The sequence below is a fragment of the Pygoscelis adeliae genome, unplaced genomic scaffold, assembly GCF_000699105.1.
Source record: "Pygoscelis adeliae isolate BGI_AS28 unplaced genomic scaffold, ASM69910v1 Scaffold361, whole genome shotgun sequence".
NCBI lineage: Eukaryota > Metazoa > Chordata > Aves > Sphenisciformes > Spheniscidae > Pygoscelis > Pygoscelis adeliae.
The window spans coordinates 940568-964908 of record NW_008824187.1 but is presented as its reverse complement, the minus strand read 5'-3'; the positions used below and the strand labels follow the sequence as shown (position 1 = coordinate 964908).

General features: G+C 37.8%; 1 protein-coding gene across 1 annotated transcript in view; it reads left to right on the top strand.

The window, feature by feature from the left end:
• The window catches only part of BMPR1A (bone morphogenetic protein receptor, type IA), a 46368-nt gene that overhangs the window by 6614 nt on the left and 15413 nt on the right, over positions 1-24341 (top strand). Inside the window, exon 2 of the mRNA XM_009334627.1 lies at positions 14123-14331. Within this exon, the coding sequence (XP_009332902.1) occupies positions 14265-14331 (67 nt within the window). The 5' untranslated portion in view covers positions 14123-14264. The remainder of the gene's footprint in view (positions 1-14122; positions 14332-24341) is intronic.

The following is a 24341-nucleotide window of genomic DNA, read 5'->3' as shown; positions in this document are numbered from 1 at the left end:
TGTGAATGCACAAATCGGAAGGACAGCATATTTAGGACTAAGTACTTGGTTTACGTAGTCCTCTTGAGTTCTTGCCTCTCAGTGAAAACTTGTCTGGAATACTGTTTAATAGGTATTAAAAAAGAGTTATCGTGGATGATCAAATGCATAAGTTACATGGAAAAAAAAAATTATGCGTATGCCTGCATTTGTGTGTGTTGTATACAAACTTTTGAAGGAAACAGCAGCCTCACGTTCCTGATTTTTAACATGAATTTCCTGGAAGCTGCGGCTCGCTTACAGTAATGAGGACGTTTCTGTGCGCTGATTATTCCATGTTTTTATATAGACGGGGCATCTTGCACTCAGGTTTTAAATGTTTGCAGTTGATCACAGTTAGTGACAGAAAACTTGAATCTGTTAGAGTAGTGCTAGAGGGGTCAGTAGCCCTATCCGTTAGGGGAATTTCCACAGTGAAGATGTGCAGAAGGGTCCCCAGGTGGCTACATTTGACCATGCTTCAAACACATTTTGTTGTTCTTCTTCCAAGATCTAAAATGCCTGTTCTCATTCAAACATGTTGCTTCAAGTTGCTGTTTTTTGAAAAACGATTATTTGTTTCAATTGTCAGGTAAAGCATATGAAAATTTTTTACGGAAACAGTTTGGTCCTAGGCTTTCAATGGAATGAAAGTGATTGGGGTCTGCCTGCACAGAGAAGACTCCCTGAAGTCTTTGAGATGGCAGTGTATGAGAAGAGGGATGTTTATACAGGTGTCTTGAAGTTCTGTGCACTTTAAATTATCATAGAATTTGCAAATGTACACTTGTAATTTACTCAGTTTTTTTCCCCTCCGTAAATTTGTTGTTTGGTGATATCCTCAATCTTTGAATTAACAAGACTTTTTTAATTCAAAAAAGGTTTGTTTATCAGTCTTATAAAATTAGTATCGACTGTTCTGTTGCTCTTACTGTCTCCATACATCAGTAGATGGTACCTTTCCCCCTCCCCTCCCTGTTACTCAGCCAGAGCCTGAGCAGTAGCTCCTTATGTGGACATACAGTCTCATGAAAAGAAAGCATACTGTCACCATTCCTGTGACTGGGAAGAAAAATTTAAAAAGCATCCAAAAAAATCTTTTAGAAGTCTTGAACCAGTGAGAGTGGCTACTCTTGCTGTTGTTTGTCAGTTGGGTTTAGTAGGAGTTCAAAATCCGATATGAAGCATACTGCATATTTGAAAGCAAGTAAGTCTCCTAATTCCTTGGTCTTGTAAATGTTACCTTTAAATGTGTTAATGCATCTGAGAATTTTACAGCTGGTAAATTGATAAGCTGAAATGAATTCCTCAGAAAACTAAAACATTTGTCTTGGTTGCACACAGATATTTAGTTTGACCATTCACCCCCCAAAAAGAAAAAGCTAATTATGTAACTCATCTTGTAACTGAAGGAAGAGGAAAAAATTCACAACTGAAAATAGGTTTTTTAAATATAATTGTGCATACTTATGTAGAAATGCTTAAACTTGAGATTTTAGCTGCTATTATTACAAGGGGAGCAGTTATAACTGGGCATGTAATGCATTTATAGGTTTGTGATCTGGCAGAAGTAATATTCTCTACAGTCTGCTGTACTACTTCTCTGTGCCAGAATATCAAGAACATCAAAACTGTGCTTCAGAGTATATAAACAAAAATAGCTTGCTGTATGTCTCACACTGTCTTGGGGGATGAGAGTAGCAGAATGCTTCTAAGGATTATGAAAGAAGTTTTACAGTTTTCCTGTAAAACTGGAATTTGGATAAAGCATGTTCATGTACCTTGTGACAGCCAATTGATAGCTTATCAAGAAAGTTTTTGAAAGTGTTAGCAGTGTTAATGTATCTGTTTCCAGGTCTGTGAGGGGTTTTTTAACACAGGGCAGAGCTACACATGATATTCGGTTACTGCAAACTACTGTAGAGACCAACGTTTGAAATGGATTTGAAGGGGGGTAGATGGGTACATTCGTGGTGAGTAGATCCCTCTGTAGGTATTGGTGATACGAATAAATTCTGCAGCAGAGGAAATTAATGTAGCGGGATATCTTGAGAAAGAGCATCCTAATCATTCTCTGGGTTTCCTACTCTTGCCCTGAACACTTCCTCCTGACTGCTCTTGAGGTCAGGGCATAGGAACGATGGACCAATCTGCCTCTTGAGTAGAGCTGTATTTATGCTACAGTATTTCATCTGCTGGTTTCGTTTCAGTACAGTTCTTAAATCTGTGAAAAATCGCAAAGAAGAAAGGAGAATGGAAAAAATACTCAGGATGTGACAGAGGATTGGTCATTACAGTACTGTATGGCATTTGATAGAGAAGGTTCAGTAACGATTACTTTTTTGTCCCCTTTCTTTCTGCCAAAAATAACTCTTTATTCTCTTCAACTTGTAACAAAAATTTCTTCCCGTTATAGAATCTGTGGTTTTCCTGTAACCCTCAGTATTTCCTTCACAGATTTAATTTGAATCAGCCTTAATTCTGTCCTCTTGGAGGTGATCAGTGTAGGCTGAAGAATCATGACAGAAAGAAGGTTTTGATAGTGGAGATGTAGAAGGAGTAAATGACTTTTAAATGCAATAACGGCCTTGACAGAAGTAATGTAAGAAAAGGCAGAATGAGATGGTTATAAGAATGTGATCTTGAATGATTGGTGAATAACTGAATTGCCAAAGTTAATGAAGAGGTGATTTAGGAGGCAAACAGATTTACTTCTAAGATTTTTAGCTTAAGGAACTGTTGAGACATCACAGGAGATACCTTCAAATTTAAGGATGATGGGGAAATGTTTGCAATAGATAGTGTCCAAATCATTCCTGTAGTACTGATTATGAGCAGTTTAAGTCACACATCACAAGGGTCAAAGAGAAAAAGTAGGAAAGCAAGTGAAATTGATAGGAGAAGGAATATATAGTATAATCTCTGTACCCTCTTAGTTTCCTTAGGTCTTAGTCCAGTTGCTTTCATACAATATGGAGAGAAAAGCAAAGATTTTAATGAAAAAAATTAAGGATTTTATTAGCTGAATGCGAAGTTTCATTTAATCTAAAACAAACAAAACCAAACAAACTGCTCCCTTACATGTTGATGATTTGCTACTCTTAACTCTACTGTGCAACAGTTTTTGCGACTTTTCTTTCTTAGTGTATTTAAAATAACCTTTTTGCACTAAGAAGTGGTGTAATTGCTTGAATACTAATGGGAAAGATACTACTAATAAAACCACTGAACTCTAAATTTAAATATTTCAATCTCATTGAGCTTTCCAGTCATGCTTCTTGTCTGTGTGTTAGTTTTTGAATTTTGTGTGAAAAAAATTAACAGTATTGCTTTAGCACTTCAGTGCAGGGAAATAGGGGACTATAACTGTTGAAGTATAAACATTACCTTTGAACTCTGTCTACTTATTGAAAGATTACTGTGTTTGGATTTAGAAATGTCTTTGAAGCTATATTTGATGAAAGTACATTGTTTAAACCTAAGAGGAGTAGTTTGTGTGCATGTGCATACCATGTTGTTTCTGTAGTTATTTAACCAAGCGGATCTGCAATGCACTTAGAGTTTAACTTCGGTTTGCATTAAAACATATTTTCATCTCAGCAAAACTTGCAGAATACTAACAGGGTGAGATAAGCTCAGACACATACATCTAGAGTCCTGGAAACTTTTCCCAGAGCAATAATACTTTCTTACACACTTCACAATTAAAAATTAAGTATTGCAGATGAAAGTAGAAACTGAATGCAGCATAGAACTCATTTTAGATTATTTGTACTGTGGAAGCACTTTCTTAATATAGCTATCTAATTTAAAATCTTTAGTATTTGTGAAATAACTCTGTGTGTGAGCATGTCATGCTTTATACGTAAGTGTTTATCACTCTATGATTCTGAGAATAATCAAATATTTTGCAGGTTCTGTGTAAGATAATGAGTGGTGTAGTTACAAGATATTTGCTCACCGATGGATTTGGGGTTTTATTCTTTTCTCCTTTCCTCCTCCCCCCCCCCGCTTTCTCCTTGGGCCTATCGAAGCTTTGTTAACCTACTTGTATGTATCAGGGTTCTCCTTGCAAGCTCTGGGAGTTACTAGTGAGACGGCTTGTGAGGTTACTACCCCCAGCCGTCCACCTTGCTCTTTGGCTGGAGGTCAGTGCCTCAGTGGCACTATCAAGCCACCACCAGCTCATCAGCCACAGCTGTTCAGAGCCCGGCATATTTAAACTGCCATTGATTCTGCTTTAGGCTATGCTAGGCTTGCCACCAACAATACTTGCTCCTTTCTCTTGCCCTTGCTGTGGAGGTGGTAACCTCTTCGTGTTTTGTGTCTGGAGCTTGTAACCCCGTAAAAATATCCCAATGTGAGTTTCTAGGGTGAGTGTCGAGGCTCAGGGATGACAGAAGAGCTGTTAGCTGACTATTCATACATTTCAAAAGAATTATGAGAGAGGTTGAAAGGGCGCGTTTCAGCAATTTAAAGTTAGAAGGGTAATATAACTAACACAAAGAACAAATTTAACTGTTAAATGTAATTTGCAGAGTACATACCTGAAATTTTGTTTCTGTAGTAAGAACGCTTTAAAGAATAACTTCCCCCTGCCACGTCTGTGTTTTAGAGGAGCGTAAAGGAGCAGCATCTACTACTTTGTTTATTTGGCCTATCCAGCTATTAAAAGGCCTCTTTGGAAGACTGATGGAGACCGCTCCTTTGAGAATATCTGCGTGTTATTTGCAGTGATTTGTGAGAACAGCTAGACTGAGAGTTTCTCCTATCAGCAGAGTACGGTGCTGCTATGGGCATGGCAAGCAGGTGAGGAAAATGAGGATTAAGGCTTACATTGCCAAGCAGCATTTTGTATTAGCAAATCGTGATGATGTTGAACTTGCCCGTCTTGTCTCTGCTGTTTGTATGTGTTGAGCAAATACTGTTAAAGAAAGCTTTTCTCTTGCCCATTGCAATGAGGAGTGCTGGATTTGATAATTTAAAAATTATGTGGCTTACTTATGAATTAACATTTGCAAGTGTGTGTTTGTCTTGTTCACAAAATGATGTATGAATTAATTTGGACAGCAGTTATCTTATGGGTAGCAGAACAAAAAAAAAGTCCATGTTGACAGTTTTAAGCGTTTTGAGGGCAAGCAGATTGCTTCTTGTGAAATGCTCTTCTGTTGGCCTTTTTTAATACCAGATCACGTCACTTGCTTTACAAGGGACACCGTAGTGTCTTGGTCAGATACCAGAGGGAAGGGATTTGCAGTTATGTAAGTAGGCAGCAGCGATTCCCGTGTTTAAGGCATCACTACTAGCAGTTTGGAGAGGGTTGGTTTGTATTTTGGGCTGGAGGTTGTGTTGATAGGTAATGCTTTTTGTCTGTTCTTAATAATTCGAAACTCCGTCTTCCAGGGGTAAATAAAAAGGGGGGGGGAGGGTTAAGGTCTCCTTTCTATTACTCTTTCCTAGAACTTACTTATTCTCTGCTGTGTTTGAAAAGTATATCCTTTAATAACTAAAATCATACCTGCAACGTGAGCGTGAGGAGTGAAGGCTCCGGTGAATAGCATTATCAAGCTGACTCTTTTGACCTTGGTAATTACTAATCTATGCAATTAGGTATTTCTGAGCCTTGTCAGCCTTGCTGGTTTAGCATTTTATTTCTTTCTTTTTTTTTTTTTAACAAGTCTTGAATAGAAAAAGAGGATTTACAAGTCTTGAACAGGAAAAGAGGATTTAAAGAGAAAATCTGAGAAAAAGAAACCCAACCCCGTGTTTATTCTTAAGGGGTAGAGGTCTTCTAGAGGGGAGCTGGCTTGCAGGGGGGGAAGACAGTATTCTTATGCTAATCCACGCTCTGGATAAGGAGCAAAGCAGCCGTGCAAACAATGGAAGTGGAGCCAGAAAGTCTGCTCTGCAGTCTAGCACGCCTCGAAAAGCATGTCAGGCAGGGCGCCTAGGGCTGCTCAGGGGAGGGGCCCGAGCAGAGGGGAGAGCTCTACTCCGGCTTACTTTGTGGAGCTGGCAGCTAGCCATGAGACTTGGAAAAACCTTAGTACCTAGAAAACAAGAATTAAGCGTGGAAGTGAGGGGAAGGGGGAGAGGAGTAGCTGCAGTCTATTTTTCATGTTAAAAAAAAACCCCAACAAACCCCAGACAACCCCATTGAATTGTCTCAGCTTTCTTGCTGCTATTTTCTTCTTTGTACCAAAATTGAAATTCAAGTGATGTGTCTTTTAATAGTAACCACTTTTTCTAAACGCTGTTCTGCCTGAGAGATGTAGATTTTAGCAGCGTGCCCCTACTCAGAAATTAGCTTACACTACCCTCACGTGGGTAAAATGTTCAGATCAGAAAGCGTGCTGGAAGGAGCTGCAGGCTGGCCTGAGGATGGCATTGGGGGCTTTTGGTTTTCTATTCCTCGCTCCCTCTCTTGTAGGAGAAACCGATGTAGGTGACATCGGGGAAAAAGCTTGGTTTTGTATAGCGTGCTTTGTTATTGATGAAATTCAGTAACCAAAAAAAGACAGGCTGTTTTACTTAGGCACCATGAAATGGAAAATATGCTCTTTAACCACCAAACAAAAACCCAGTTTCTGGAGAACTCTACATGAGTCCCAGAATTTGCTTAATCACCTTCACTTTGGAGACAAAAAGTAGTTGTGAATTTCTTTTTCTAGATTGGGCAAAGGTTATAGATGTAACAGAAACAAGCTAAGACCATGGGCTCTAAGTATAATAAAAGCCTACCCTGTCAGTTTTTTGGTCTGGGAATTTTTTTGACATAGATTAATGAACAATTGTCCTTAAATTATGAAAAAATTACTATAAGGTTGTGAAAACATTCATTAGTCGTCTTTTATAGTGCTGAAACGGATGTTGCACTTTAAAAACCCTTCCTATGAAAGCATTTATACTTTTAAAGGCGCTGGCCCTGATTTTAGGGCACATTGTTCACTTTAAAAAAAAAAGTGAGCAAATGTGTATTCAGGATTGAGGCCCAGCTTTTTCCCTTCCTCAGCCTAGGTATATTGTTTGTATAAAATAATTGTAATTCAGAGCCAAAATATGTGATAGGTCTTACAGGCGGTATAGTATGACCAGAATATTTTTCAATAGTGACATGTGAAATTTGTAACAATTTTAATGACTTTTGCTCATGCTGCTTATGCTTAGCAAACGAAAGGCATTCCTTAAGTAATTTTTTTGCGAATGAAATTTAAAAGGTTTAAGTTACATTCCCAGTTTGGATTTGTTAGATTTAGAAATGGAACGTATTACATGTGGAGACTTTTCTCCTCATTCACATTGACTGGTATGACAGTAAGGAACTAGCAAAAATGATAAATAGATAATAAAAACATTTTAAAATTATAGCTTCTGGGTAGAATAGCAGAAATTGATGTCATTTATGGTAGAAGGAGCATGGGTGTCCGTTTGCCAATTGTCTTAAGGGCAGAAACTCTCAGTCAGCTAATCACCAAAGTGATGGAGTTGGAAGAGGGGAAATGGGTCAAGATGAATAAAAATTGTGTAGCGAAATCCTATTTGAATATGTTCAAATAAGAGAACGTGTCATGTTTGTAACACACGAGGATATGTCTGAATTGCCTGATGGCACTGGGAAAACAATTCTACTGAGTTTCATTACTGTTAATTTAATGGCAGAAACTTTGTAGCAGTTAGTTAATTGGAATTCCAGAGTAACAGTAACATGGGCATTCAGGAGTCCGATGAGTGGCGTCCCCAATTACCTAATTGGGCTGGGCATGGTCAAAAGCAGCTAGCCTTTAATTTCTTCATGGTTAACGACTTTGTTTATGAAACACACAAATATATCATAATTTAGTAGTTTGGCTTCTAAATTCTGCCGTAATGTACACACATTTGATATTTGCAAGCAGTGTGAAATCTTCCTTTCATGAGATTTCTGTTAGAGTATTCAAGGTGGGTTTTGGTGACTCTTCTTCCAGCTGCTCAAAAATAAGAAGTCCTTTTCTAAGACTGTGAACTCTCTTGCTGCAGAAAGCAGTTGTTAGGGGCTCATGTTTTTTGAATGAACAAACCCACCATTGCAGTACGTGCGTTATAAACACATGGTTATAAATGTTCTACAAATAGAACTCAGATATATTTCTTCCATTTCAGTCTTTTCATATAGGAATATAATACACACAAAAGCACACTTCGTTTAACAGTTCGGATTTTGTAGCAGTTTGTAGAGGGAGAAAGAACATTGAAATAATTTATACAATCTTTTGGCTTTTAAATTTCTGCAGTCACTAATAGTTTTCAATAATTCTAATACAATCTAATTAATACAAAAGAATGGAATTATTTTTGTGAGCTTGCACAGATTAATGCCTAAACAAATAGGGCCTTATTTGAAGTAGTTTTTGTTGATGGCCATGCAACCAACTAGCTTGCAATACCCAGCAGTCTTCTCCATCAGCTGTATGATTTCTTCATAGATTTTGGCGGTGAATTTACCTGCGTTTTTAACTTAACATATTTGACAGCACTTAAGCATAGCTAGTTCGGCTGTTTCAGTATGACACTTTTCTACAATTTGTATAGGCGTGCCTTGCAATAAAATGATATAAACACATTTTAAAAAGTAGGCCTGTACAAGTATTTGACAGAATTACATAGTACAGAATCTATCTGAAACTTTTATTTAAACTTTCTTCTTGTTATGGAATTGGTTAAATTTGACTATTTGACTTAGAATAAGCTAAAGTTAACTATAGCTCTTTTTGTATTACGAATAACAAAATGGAGTTCTAAGGGCTGTCCTGGATCAGAGTCCGCTCCTGTCCTGTCACCTGCAGCTAAATGAGGTGGTGGCCTTTGTAAACCAAAGACTAATTAAGTTTTTGGACTCTATTTAGTTTGAAAATCTGCCCTAGAACCTTCTAACCAGTTGTTAGGAATTGTCTTCTAATTTCTGATCTAAATAAATTTTAATGGCTAATCCATACCTAGTTGTTGTTGAACCAGTAATTTTCTTCAGGTTGAATAGCTGTCTTTCTTTCCTTGTGTTTGTTCTTATGTTACTTTTTCAGAGTAATCATTTCCCTGCCAACTTTCACTGTATTAATCTTTTTCTTTTCGTCTCCATTCATAGGGCTTTCCTGTTCTCCAGATAGTGTTATCAGTCCTTCTAGGCATATGTTGAATTTATCAATTGTATTGTGTCCATGCTGTTCATGTTTTACTGTTTCCCCTGGGAAATTTCCCTAGGAAATCCTAGAGTTGTGTTTGTCTCTTTTTCCCAGCAACATCACATGGATGTGTCTGGGGTTCTGTAGTCGGTTAGTGTACTCGAGTCCTTGGACGTAGGTAGCCGTCTCCTATGCATGAACTCCTAGTCTGTGTGAAGCAGTTCTTCAGAGTTCCCAATATGCATAACTTTCCCAATTTCATGCTGTTGTATTTCATTCCATTTCTGTTACTTCAGTTCTTCATGTGATCCAAATCTTCCTGCATTAAAAACAACACTCAGCTGAATTGACAATTCATGTTTGTCAGCAAGGTTTATCAAAGTTTTCCTTTTTGTGCTTAGTTCATTAATGAAAAGGGTAAGTATTCTTGAATCAAGGTCCTTGAATGTCATTTGAACTACACTAGCAATCTCTCTTCTTGAAACTACTTGTCATCTGCCCTGTAGTGAATTCTTTACTGTTCTTACAATCCCTCTTTTCTTCATCCAAATTAATAATTTATTTTGTGGCACTATATCAGGTTTTTTAAGCTCTAATAGAAAATTTGTTGTTGCATACTGACTTAGACTGACAGTCCAATTTATCTCTGGTATTCTGCTCCACCTCGAAGTTGTGTTCAAAACTGTACATGTGATTGAGGTAATATGCTTATGGTCACCTAAGTCACTTCTTGCCCCCATTACCCATAGGAGAAACACTTAATATTTTTCAGTTTTGCTTTGGCAAATACATTTACTTGGTATTGTATGTACTGCTGCAAATGTTTTGAAACATCTTGTCTGTTGAAATGGATTTAATGTTCTAATTCTTGTGAAGTCTGAGATTGACGTTTCTTTTTTCGTGTGTTCCCCTTTTACAATACTGTCTTTGTAACGTTCAGCACTATCATTCTTTATTGAAATTTGGGACAGTGCAGCTCATTTAGTTTGGGGATCATGCTGTTAAAAATATTACAGAGCCACATCTAAAGAACAGTTACCCCTGAACTCCCTGCTTTCAGAATCATTTTGGACCATATGACAAATCTTGCACACTTTAGCTTAATATATTTGGAGCCATATGGAGTGTAGGGCTGGACTGCAGTGATAGTGTCATGAATTCACAGCTGAGTTCAGAACCCCGCCCCCCACAGTTTTAATAACAAAAGCATTTTCCTCAATAAACTATTTTTAGGAAGGATAATAAATTACACTGTAGACGAACTGGGTGTTAAGATTGATGAATAAATTACTTTTTAACAGATTATAGCTGCATGTTTCTTCATGGCTATAGCAGAAAAAGAAGAGAGATTAAGTACTTTGAAATCAACTGATTGGCTTACGGGTTTGAATTTCTTCAGCATTACTCTGTTGGCAGAGTAGCATTCCAGGTGCGAACTGGTGCTTTAACACATTTGAAGTAGTCATTTAGTTGTGTCATTCTACACTGTTAATATCAGGCATGTTTTGGAGAAATTCCAGCTGTTGCTCACTTTAGATAGTCTGCCTTAGCGGGGCTGCCAGTCTTCCTCTTTAATGGGAATCCAGAAGCGGCTCAGAAAAGGTGTCACTGCGGCCTCTTCTGTTTTGTGAAATGTATTTTTTGTTGTTGTGGTTTGTTTTGTTTTTAGTGAAAGGTATTCTCATACAAAGGTCATAACTACGTCATTTTGGGCTGTGGCATTTGTTAGAAGCGCTAGAACAACTAGTCTGTTTTCTGAAACTCTTTTAAGCTGTTAAACTACATAGCTGTATTGGTGATTTTAAGAACAAAATGTTTTCGGACAGTTTCCCTTTCTGCGACAGAGCAATGTAGGCTATTAGAGAACTAATTGTCTTTGTTTAGCTCAGAAACTTACATGAGAAAAAGGAAGAACAGTGCAAAGGATGTGTAAAAAAAAAAAAAAAAATGCCTGAAATCTCTTCTGATAGCTGTGGCAGGAAAGCTCTGCTGAATTTTACTGTGGTGCCTGAAAAAACTGCCTCAACCCATCCACGTCATGTTTTTGACACAAATTTATTGCTTCTGTAGTGTGGGCGGTAGAATAGGACACGTGTCCACACTGCAGTTCACATAGTCCATACTGGGACATTTTACTGTAAATCCCTAGTTTTTCATCAGTGGCTTAAGCTCACCTGCCCAGCGGTGAAATGTTATCATTAGTGTCGGGGGTGCAGCAAGGCTCATTGGTGCTTGTCTGCCCGAGCCTTGCCGCCAGCTGCGGGGCTTCCCTGGCTACGGGTGAACTTGACACTGACAGTAGCAGCAACAGAAAGATAACTCAAGTAATAGTATTAAGGCATCGTATGTGCATTTCAGGGGCAGAGGAGGGAATTGCAGCCTTGCTGGGTTTTACTTTCCGTTTTTGAGGCATTCTTTTAAATGCTGGTAAGCATTCTCAAATTAGAACTATTTTAAAATGGGGAATTATAACAGAACTTGTTCTGAGTGTCATTTTAGTACGTGATTTTATATACATTTTTATACATGTTTACATTTTAATACATATATATCTATGAAAAGTGAAATATTAATGAAAGGAAGATTCAGGTGCAAAATACTCGTTCTAAGTGGAGAGCGTTATATTCTTGAATAGGCTTGGACAACATTTTTGAAAACTACCTGAGATTGTCTCACTGAACAAAAACCACCACGAAATCGGAAGTGAGTTGCATTAAAATGTTCTTTTTTTTCCCTTTTTTTTTTATTTTTTGATAACGTACTGTGTAGTACAGTGGTAAATACACCTTGCACGTTAAGTTGGTGTGCCAGTGTGCTCTCTTACCTTACTGAACCGGGGAGCGAGATCACCAATTTTCTGAAAGTTTAAAACACTCCTACTCTTGAAATGTGGAAGAGTGAGAATATGTAGTCCTTACTGAAACTTGCAGGGAGAAGACAGACATAATTATTTTTTAAATATACTTTAAACAGTATAGTGGGTTTATTGTTATCTAAACAATATTAGTGAGTTGTTTTCCTTGATGGACTGCAAAAATAATACTGTAAATAAAGCCTTTGTTCTTTTACTGCATACAAGCTGTTGGCCGTTTTCGTCTTCCGCGTGTTTTATTGAGGATTGAAGTTCATTGCAGTTGAAACACAGAATAAAGCAATAATACTTACAGACTTAAGTTGCTGGTCCGATGTTTTTATAGGTAGAAGGACGTTCTCTGTCAGCTGTCAGAATTGGTCCTGTTTCTTGTGATGAGGCAACGCTAAAGAGAGTGAATGTTTTTGTTACCATATTGCCTTTACCTCTGCCTCGCCAGGAAGTTCGTTTTGAAGTTACTAGCGCTTAGGATGTCCGCAAAGCGTGTCGTTCCGAGTCCATCCCGCCGTGACCTGGCGGTACTCATGGCAAACGCCGGGGCCGCTGCGGCGTTCGGGGAGCGGCGCCCAGCCCGGAGCTCGCCCCTGGCTTCCTCTGGCGCGGAGGAGCTTTTGTGGCTCCATTAGGGAGAAGTCAGAGGCGTGTGAAAAGTAGGCCAGGGGTCGGGGGCGGCTTGCCCCGGCCCCGCCGAAATGGAAAGTGACGGACACCTCCCGGCTCGGCCGCTAATTTGCCTCCATGTTAAATGCCTCCGAAGCACTAATTAAAATGAAAAGTTCTCGGGTCTCGCTGACAGAGAGATTGAGTTATTGATGGTGGAAGCGGCCACCAACAGTAATTGCAGCCCATCCCTGAGCGAACGCCAGTTTGGGCATTCATTAGCAGCGCCAGGCTGACAGGGGTCAGGGGGGTCAGGCCCACCGAAAGAAGAGGCCGAGGAAAGGCAAAATCAGTCCTCTGTTCGTCTTTGTGCAACGTCACTTTTGATGCGATTAACTGTTTAGGTGTTCGAGCTGCTTTTCAGTCCTTTGAGGCCCAATTATGCTTCCCCTGTGAATCGCTGTAGAAAGTTCGTTAAGCAGAACGTGACCACAACTCCTACAGTCTGAAAAAGTAACTCCTTACTCAATTTGGCTGTCTTGGCTACGTGTTCATCCACTGGATGAGTAGAATCGTTATTTTATTTTTGGAGCAAATGGGGTGTGCATACAGTAGCATAACTTTTCAGGAGGGATTAATCTGCACAAAACTTGGAAATCCAGAAGGATATCAGGATTTTGAATTGGAGTTAACAGAGACTAATAATAAATGTTCATTGGTGTTGTGAACCAAGGTAACTTTCTTTTCTCCAGAAAACAATGTATAACGTAGTAGTCTACAGGAAGGAGAACTGGAATAGAGTTGGCGCTAAGTGAGAAATTAATTTCTTCACTCAACTGTTAAATGAGATTGTGCTTTTTTTTTTTTAAGATGTAGTACTATTCTAGAAGACAAAAGTAACATTGTAAGTAAATTGGGTAACTAAACTATTTTAATACAAATTTAGCTTTCATCCAGCAGAGAGGCTGGGTTTTTATTGCAATAAAGCTTCTCTGCAAGCGTTTTTCAACTGGTGGTTCAACGTGGCGTTGCTTTTCTCCCACAGTATCATGGGAAGTCACCGCTGAGTTTCACTTTTAAGAAAAATACTAAGTATAAATTTCAATTTCTGTAAAGAAAATAGTTTTCAAACAGATTTACGTGTTAATCTGTTGAATATTACCTATGATAGCTGTATGTGAGTCTAAAATATATGGCTGTGACTAGTGAGTTAATATACCTAATATTTTTGATAGGAATGTAAAAACATTCCTGTGGGTTGTTACCAAAAATGTATGTTTCAGAAGAACTCTGCTGTTCAGTTGGATAGTAAATATGGCTAATATTTTCAGTTATTAATCTTAATAAACATACGCATTTTTAATTATTTTTTTGCAGCCACATGGTTATGATCAGTGTGTTGAGAAATCTTGAGGGTTTTTTCTTGTTTCAGAAATGGAAGGAGTTTATTAACACTTTGTTTTACTGTATCTTTCAGGAAACAAAGTTGGAAAAGTTACAAAATCATCTTTGCAAGTCAAGCACCAAACCTTGTATTAGGCTTCACCAAACAGACTAAGCTTAACATTTGTCAAGCAGAAGGGCCAGTTGCCTTGCACAGAAAGGATTAAAAGTGAACAATGACTCGACTGAGAGTTTATGAGCGATTGCTTGGAGCCTACCTGCTTATCATTCTCCATGTTCAAGGTAAATATGTATTAGTTGAAATAAGTTTATGTTTTTCATCTGTAACTGAGATGTGTGTATTCCAGTGGTTGGGGTAGGGTTTTTTGATTTGGGGTTTGTTTTTTTTTTTGTTGTTGTTGTTCTTTTGCAGGCAGGTGGCTTATCTGCCTGACATGCCATATAGACAATTCCCTAAAAAGAAGGACATTATAGTGGTCGTGTTGTTGTAGTATAGATTATAGATTAGGTCTATTTTAGCAAATGCTTAAATAGAGACAATCCCAGAAATGCATAGTACGCTGTGGAGAAAGTTATATGAGCAGCAGAATTGAAGGTTTGACTTTCTGAATTTCAGTTTCCTGTACGTGTGCGTCTTTAATCCCTTTAAACTTGACCCACTGAAGAAATTGCAGTGTGCAGTTCCCCATGCTTTCTGATGCTCCCAGCAGCCAAAAGATAGTGTGGCGTAACTAATGTAAATAAACTTGTTACGCCTACTCGATGGGCCGAGGTGAGGCTATGTGATGTTCACAATAGCCTGTTTTTCAGTTAGTGAAAATACTCGTTTGTATGTCTGTTGTCTTTCCAGCCACCAGTTACCAAAACCGTCTTGAAATCCAATTATCGTTAGGACTTTAACTCCTCTGTCAAATTGGGTTGAATTAAAAAGAAAAGTATTGGGAACCGACCAATGTGACTATCTCATGCTCTATCAGGAATTGAAGCTTAAGTATAAAGATTATAACTAGTTTGTAGGAAAATCCATTTTATTATTATTTCCTTACTCCTTATTAGCAACTGTACCTGGCAGATCTGTATTTGACGGGTTCTGTAATTGCTTGTAGTTCAGAGAAGTGTCAGAATAGCAGAATGGTATCTGAGCTGTTAGTGGTATCACATTCTGATGTTCGGAACGTGAACGGTAGTGCTCTGCATGTCCATCAAGCATGTACATCCGTAGTTGGTCTGTGTGTAAGATTTCTTGTTCTCCCAGCTGTGCACCTCTGACGTGTTTGAGTTGAGTACGTAGAGCTTTCCATATGTTTTGAGAGAAATAGACAAGACTAATTTGGTACTGCCATTTTAATACTTGAATATAAAAGGTTTTATGTTCTCTTTTCATACTTATATCAATTACTGCTTAGTGCTTGATTTTATTTTGAGATATTCTTTGTGCTATTTACTTTCAAGAATAACAATTCAATGAACCCATTAAAATGGGGAGACGAGGCAGCCTGGTAAGTACCCAAATGATAATCTTTATGTTCTGTTTCTGGTGTGTACCTGCAATATTAGATTAAAGGATTTAGCAGAGCTGTCTCTATCAGGACTATGCTTGATACATAGCTTGGCAACTGATTTTAAAAGCAGACTTGCATCAAATGTGTAACAGCCCTGCCCCATCCAAGCCACTTGATCCTGCCTCTTCCCATGTGCTGGTATTTATCCTCTTGTAACCAAGAGCCAAGGTGTATTTGGGAACTGCTGCAGCTTCTAACCTGGGAAGGGGGAAGCACTTAGAGCACCAGACCGTACCTAAACCTTTATTAAGCAGTAAATATGACACTGGAGATATTTACCTGGAATTGGCCAGGGATGAGCTGTCAACCTCACTAAGACCTGAATTAAATGAATAGTCCCTCAGTGCAAGGAGGATCATCTTTAAGCTCTTTCAACTACCATCCCACACACACATTCACAGCTAAGCTTTTATGGAACAGAAGTCCTCTCTCTGGATCTGTGCAGAATTGCAGTTTGTTAAAGATACTTAAAACTGCCATTCTTCCTTTCGAGTTTCCTGTGGTGTTCAGTCCACGAGGCTACCACAAGCACACTGAAGGCTCCTGTGTCGTTGAGTACAGCCTGCAGAATTGTAAACACTTTTCTTCCAAAACTGGACAAGTGTTCCTGTATAATTGCCAAGTTATTTGAGTTCTTTCATCTTTTTAGCCTGCGGGGGCTCAGAATACTGTCTCCTAACTTCTAGGTATGTGCTTTAAGCGCTCATGTTTGGCTTAATTCACTCTGTGTTTGTGTGTGTAGGCGTGCATGCACGTATTTCAGGAGTGGGGAAGAGCATGGGTCTTGGTTTGAAGCTTTGCCATTGCAGCAAAGATTTCAAGGTTGAAAGCAACAAAACGAACATAAATCCAGGATTCCTCCATCTTCGTTACATTAGTTAAGTTGGGAGAGGGAAATTCTCAAGACCGGTCCCTCTTCCTATTGTGGATGTACAATTTTTAATTGGCAAGAAATAGCTCAATCTATTTAGACAGAAATAGCCCAGTTTGGGTATAGTCAAAGTTTATAGTACAGATTTACAAATATTTACAGGTAGCTCTAAGGTGATTAGATTGGTAATGGGCACAAATCACAATAAAGGAAATTTTGGTGAGAAATTAGGAAAGAAATTTTCACTGTGAATGTGGTTAAGCATTAGAACAGGCTGCCTGGAGAGGTTGTGCAATATCCATTTTTAGAGATAGTCAAAACTTGACCAGAATGACTTTGAACAACCTGGTCTATCTTAGAAGTTGGTCCTGCTTTGACCAGGTGGTGGTACCAGGTGACTTCTAGAGGTCTCTTCCACTCTAAAATACTCTCAGACGTAGCAATTTGCAGTGGAGCTTGTTCTACTAGTATTCAAGCAGTTTTGCTGCTTCTTGCAGAAGATGCCAGCTTCTTCCCTTGAATATGTTGGGAGTGATATGCTTTGTTCTTTTTACTGAAATCATGGTTACCCCTTTGCTTTAGTCAATATTCAGCATTTTACTCACAGGCAATAGCAGCTGAAGGAACAATTTTTTTTTCCTCTCTTTAGATACAAATAGAAATAATAATACAAATATACAGGTCTTAGAGTGGCTTAAAATTAAATTACATTAACTCCTTCAATGATCACATTTATAATCTTCAATAAATAACTTCTAATAAATAATATAGCTAAATCAAGTTTAAAGACCCTGTAAAATTTTTTTCAGCTTCTAAAGAACAAATTGCCTCGTCTTAGGAATATTTCTGACTTTCAAATCAATACTGAGCGAGTTCTGAAAGCCATGGGAAAGTTGAGCTTGCTGAAATGTTGTTGGTTCTTTAATGCAAGTTGCCTAAGGGCTTGTCTTCAAACTTATGAAATATGCTTGGTTTCTAGGGGTGGTGAATAGAAAAACAGTCAAGTCTCTCTGCTTGTCCCTACATTCATGGAGGAGTTGTGTCTTGGGGTGGGGAGGAACGAATAAAGTTGATAGTCATCAAGTATTTGAAATTTTTATAGGAAAGAGGAAATGTAAAGTGAAAAGTCTAAAAAGTGGAAACTGAAAGTGAAAAGAATAGTTTCAACAAGGAAAATATATGTAGGATGTAACAAAAATGCATCATAAAGGAACCAACAGAGGTGGAGAAGACACGTGAGGAATTGAAGAAAATTTGTGTGATTTACAGAAAGAGGAGGGAAAAGCAGAGAAAGTAGGAACACCCAGCATGTGTGCTTCCAGTGACTGGCACCCAGCTTAATGGTTTGCTCCTTCACTTGTTTTGGAGGCTTCTTCAAAATGGTGGGAATCTTGGGGTTCACCAAGACCTGAGAGAATGACAATAGCAAGTGTGTCTGTGTACGTGCACGTATATATACACACCAGATTCCTTAATAGGTAACTTTAAAAAGCAAGTGGCTGCCTGTGTTGATTAATATGAGAATATTCTTACAACAACAGCAGAAAACAGAGATGATTCCATGAGATGATTGGTGAACAGCTGCTGTTTCTCAGGCCGGTACTACGGAGCAGGGGGACACAGTGGTTACCCTTTGGACTGTGTCATCTTTATAGCTTATGGGACTCTTTCATTTATGTTGAGAAATGATTGAAAATAAACCTGGGTAGCAGATGGCTAGATTTAATAGCAACTTTTTCAAGAAAAACATTTTTGTATTTCCTTTCTTTCTGGCTGTGGAAGGTCTTTGCAGTATCTTTAGACCTGTGACTTGCTCTGCATCTTCATCCACCTACTTTTGCTCATCAAAGGCAAGAGTTTATATCAGCTTCAGCTGCAGTTGAGGATTGTGGTAAATACAGTTTTGGCTTCCCACTAGTGCAGGTTTTTAGTTCAGGTAACCAGTTTTACTTCCGAGTAGAGCTCTTTCTTTGTTTTTATAATGCATTGGTGAGCATAACTAACCAATATATGTAATGGAGAAGTTAAAGAACTTAACGTAGACTTAAGCACGTTCTCCTAAATGTTGTACTTCATTACTGTCAGTTTACTATATGATGTAACGTTAGATATGTGGTTCATCACACCTTTATGTGTTCTTCAGAGACACCACAGAAAACCAGTGTTTTAATCCTTGTAAATTAGTTGACTAAAATGTATTAATAGCATTCAATATGTATGAAGAAAGGTTTATTAAAAGCTAAATTTTAAAATAATCAGTGTTAATAGTCAATATTAAAACAGACTTATTAAAGCTGGCATTGTCCGTTAGTGAACTGAAAAAATCTGTTGGGATTTGATTTCACTGTCATACTTACTTTTATTCAAAGATTTGATGTAGAAAAAGATTTTACTTTTTTTTTTCTTTTATCTGCTTTCTGAATTTCGGGTGACATAGGTGCTGAATTTAAACATATAAACTAATCTGAAATAAAATATTCTAAAATCTACAGGAGGAATTTAAAGTTGTCTGATCTGTTGCTTCAGGACAGTGTAGTTCTGTTTACCAGTGATTTCCCCAATGGCTGCATCTATCTTTAAAACATTGACAGCAAACATGTCTTGTTAAATATTTGTCTGATTAAAGTTATTTTAATGGATTATTAAAAGGTTATATATTTCTTTATTATAATTTCAAATTTAGTTTTAAGTAACTTTATTCTTTAAAGGTCCATTTAATTTAAATTAGAACGCAGTGTACTTTTTTTTTAAGTAAAATACATGTAGAACTTTCTTGTCTCTGGCTTTTGTATTGAATACATATGAACAGAGAGTGGTCTTCTTCAGAAATGGCTTTTCTGAAGGGAGGTGGGAGCAGAGGCTGGGGATTGCTGGTTGGGAAGGTAGGGGGCAGGGACTGACTGTCTGTGTTGAGCACTGGTGTAGCTCCTGGGGGAGCTGGAGCGTGGTAGAGACAGATTTTAAACAAGTAGTCTGGGAATATGCTGTGATTTTGGGAACCAGTTCTGCTAGATGGAGCTACCTCTAACATGCCTGGTCTTCGGAGATCACAGGCTTGATATCACAGTACTTGATAAAACAGTACTATGGGGAGAATAGCTCATAGAAGCATTTAAGATATTTTCTTTGCACTCATAAACCTGTTTTTTCTGATTTTTTTAAATTATTTTGTCTTTTAAGAAAAAGTACTAATATTTTACTCAAGCTGTATCAGTTGTACCGAGGTTTAATTCACATAGCAGTACATGTTAAATCATTATGAAAGCTCGTGATAGGCAGAAAGGTGAAATGCCCTTGTTGGAGTGGATGATTTTGCAGTATCTGCATCCTAAAGCAAGTAAAAGTAGTTTTAAAACAACCACGTAAGAATTTCAAGGTACGTCTTTTTCATAAGGAAGGCCTGTCTAACATAAAAGAGCTTTGGTACAACTTTTATCTTTTATGAAAAGAGCCCAGCGTGGGCAAGCCCTGAGTGTCAGCTAGCCCCAGCGAACAGCTTTAGCATCGGCAGGAAGGCAGGTGAAGGTGGTCTTCTGACAAAGATTCTTTTTATTAAAATATTGAATTTATTGGGTTTTACAGGCTTGGATCAGGATAGCTACAAAGAAATGCTGAGAGTACTGTAGTTCTGCAAGGATAATTTACTCTGGAATAAAAATGTTTTTGTGTGGAACATCTACATTAATTTTACCATTATGAATTCAGAAAGCTATTGAACAACTTGAATGCTGTAGGCTACTAGTTCTAGCATTGCAGCTTTATTTGTGGAGGTAGGGAGGATACAGTTAAGAAAGAAACCATAGGCATAATTTGGCTTTTGTATGTCATCTTTCACTTACTGCTCTCTGTCTCTGCATTTTTAAATAGAGCTGGTTTTTTATGGGTTGTACAAATCTTTTCTTAGATCAGAAGACTTAATGAAATTATATATGTATCCTGGCATTGAGTTGCAACCAGGTTAGCTCAGTTTTTAGTGGTTAATAACACTTCACTGTCACGCACAGTACCTTTTAAAGATTATCCATATTAATATTAGTATTTGAAGCTATGCCTTCAAGTAGTCTTACTTTTCTAACATAGTGGGATTTTTAATATACTGTTCTTTAATATACATTTTATAGTCTAATTTATTTTCCATTATTGGAAGAAGCAGTTCTTTGAATAATTTATATTTTCAATCAAGGGCTGCATATGATACATTGGGAGGATGTCGTGGGCATCCTGTGTCCAATTTTTAATTTTAAACAGAAAGCCATTTTAATGCCTTCTTATCTGTAGCAGCTGTTCACACTTCTAGAAATTTAAAATTAATGCAGTATGTCTGAGACAATGTTGTGATGGGGCAGAGCAAATGATGAACTGGGAACTTGGAAGTCCCATTGGCTTATTTCTCTTTATTGTCTTACACTGTGATTACATGAGAAGAGAAGAATGTTCCAGCTCACGACCACTCCGATATTTCATTGAATATTGTAAGTTTTTGAAATGTGTTAAAATATACATTATAGAGCAGTTTATATGTTTAAAGGTGTATGATAACTATCATTCTCGAGGCTGGACAAACAGGCTGAAACTGGTCCAGTGTGTGACAGTTTATTTGCTGCTAACATATATTATTTTGCCCCACCAGCCCTGTGCAGTTTGCAGGTAGAGGGTAGGAAATAATGGCGAAAGGAGCTTTGCTGTGCGTGAAACCCCTGGGTACTGTATTTCAGTGCAGTCTTTCCTTTTGAAGCTGTGTGTATTAATGTATAGCATTTACACCTTTGAAGGTTATGTAAGATTTGTGTATGTGTATTTCTTAGCTGCGCCGCAGAGCTGACAACTGTATGTGTCATGGAAAAGAAGCCATTAATTACATCATCAAGTAGTGTAGTGTCACAAGATCCCTAAAACGTGATCCTCCCTTCCTCTGTCCTGCTCCCAGAAGGAAGATAAAGCAGCGTGAATGTTTGAGAGGTGGAGCTCTGAGGGTGGGGGATAATGAGAGCACTGGTGCAAGAAGGCCAGGTGGTTCCTGAAGCAAGATGTCATTTAGGCATATCCTTCGTTCACTCTTGTGCGTTTACTCAGTATCTATTAACCAGGAAAAACAGCAATGAAACATCTTGTGACCCCATTCAGATCTTGATCTGCCCTCTTAACATCTCAGGTGAATGGAAGCCAGGTCACTTTCCACATTCAACTCCCTTCCCCATACCTAGCATCTTTAAGATAGACACTAATCTTTCTTGAAATGCTGAGGATGAATTGTAGTACTGCAGTAAAGGATACAGTTAGGCATGATGTCTAGACGGGGGCTATTAAAAACTTTCTTCTGAAGTGATCCCAAACAGCCTCAATATTTTCCTTTTTCTTCCTTCCCTGGATACTCAATTAGACTCCTGTTTAATAAGAGTTGTCTTTATGGTCTTAGAAAGTAAAAATGCAAGAGTGAAGCGATTCCCTCCCCACCAGTCTTTGTGCAATTCAGATATTACCTGTGAGATGAAAACAGGCTACCATGGAGTATTGTTTCTCTTTCACATTACAAAGATAATGAAATTGTAGTCTGTTTTTGCTTTGAATAAAAATCTTTGCCTATATAAACTGTACAAAAGACAAAGATGCTGGTTCTTTGAAAATACAGTTAGCTATTAAGGATTTTATTTGGTATGTATTCTTCATAAATCTTGTTATACAATCCATCATAATAAATTAAGAAGAAAAATGTATTTCATCTCAGTTTTAGTATAAAAGGTTGGTATACCTGTAGTCATGCTTCAGTGTTAGTTTACAAAGAATAATACTGCTTTAAAAGATCCCAGACCTGCATAAAAATTTTCTTCTTTCTGTCCTGAGCCAGGAGAAGCCATGCTTTAAGGGTTCCTTGATTTCTCTTCTAACAAATTGAAAAAATGCTGCATTCAGTGCTCAGGGTAGGAAGATGGATGAGTGACTGTGAGACATAGATCATAAAAGTATTCAGACGTTTAACATGTGGAATGTCCCTGAAGATAAAGGGGGGTTTTATTAGTTTAATTAGGAAAGATACCTTAGTAGTTTAACAAAATTAGAAGGAAAGACAATATTTGTACACATGCAGTGGCTTTTCCTTTAAATATTAAGTAGAATTACCTGTTCTCTGAGCAGGTAAGGATCTCTTAAGTGTGAATACGGAATGTTGTGTAACATCTGTAGCACAGTATTAAAATAAGCTTTCAGTTTTTGCTGGGAAGAAAACTGCAGGAAGAGAGAGAGGACAGATGGAGGAGCTGCTATTTCATACGTGCAAAATTCCATTTGGTTAAATGGGAAATACCTATTGCACAGGTAAACTGTGTTATTCTAGCACTGGACCTTCTTGTTAACAGTCTGTACATATCCGGAATATTTCACTCAGGTGTTACTGAAGTACTGTTTGAAAACTACGTTTCAAATAAAACATGGCTAAGTGATTTGAGGGTTTAGGTAAACAGTGCTGTACTTTCTTAGGATACACTCTTAATTGTATCTGGAAAAGGCACTGTGTCCTTACTTTCAGGGAAATGGCTGAATCGGGACAATGCACTGGGTGTGCTGTATTAATTAGATAAGGAAATCTGCAAGTCTGCTTTTTTTCAGAACAATAAGATCAAATTTCACAAATACTTAATCCCACATTTGCCTGAATGATATAGTGATACAGAGGGTGGCATCTGCACAGGGTTTTAATTAAGTTTTTCTGCACATCTTCCAAGCAAGGTACAACATGAGTAGTGTTCTCATTACAATACAGCTGGTGTTTGGTGGCTTTGACAGGAAGCCGCAAAAATCTGTTAAAAGAGACTGAGCTTCCTGGTCAAAATATTTTTTTTATTCTTAGAAAAATTAAAATTTTTATTGTGAGAGGTACCTCAGTACCTCCACTTTTTAAATTATAACTGAATTTGTAAAAGCTTCTATTGGTCCTAACTGTTCTCTTATCTTGCACACTGAGCCTCCCACAGAGACTTACTGTAAATTGTGTCAGTGCAGGTGACAGTCTGTTCACAACTCTTCTAGCTTCATTTGGTTCACACCTTGAGGACTTAGAGCCAAGAATACTGTTAGGTGATGGACAGAAAGAGATTTTCTGTTGGTAAAATTATGCGTGATAAAGCTGGAGGAGATGGATGAGGATGTTCTCATCTCATATAGTGGTCACAAAGCATATTCCAAATGAGGCAGATAATGTTCCTAGATTTTTTTTCTGGATGTTCTTCGCTAAGAAGAAAACAGATGGAATTTTTCTTCTGAATGCCTACATTCACAAAGGTACTGTAATAACATGAACTAGAACAAATGATGCTCAATTCTCCTCCTGTTGAGAAATTGAGGGCTATTTGGAACGTAATTTAGCCCTATTTTTATTCTCTGAAAGCCTGTTTGTGTGGATGTTCGTGTCATTTACTGAAATTTAATTTGCAAACAAGATTTACTTTAGCTCTGTTTTGAAGTACTAATGTATACAGAGATCAAAAAACCCAAGAGATTTTGGAGTTATTACTGCTCTTCTATGAGACTGTGAATCCATAAAAAATTACTTCAGTTCAGAAAATTAGAAAATTGCATATTAAGTATGTTCAGTCATGCATAAAATTATACTGTTGTGGTTATCAAGCGGTCAGCATTTTGGTTTTCTAAGCACATGAATGAGAGCGCCTTTCTTCAGAAAATTCTTACCAGTTACATCACTACTCTTCTGCCCCACCTCAAAAAGGGAAAATATCCTCTTTCTGTTTATATTGATTATGGTTGGAAGATCTGCTGTTAAGATATAAAATATTTGAGCTAGGTATTTCTAGAATAAAATGGTTAGCTCAAATTTCTGCCATATTCTTGGGAGGGGAGGTTCTTAT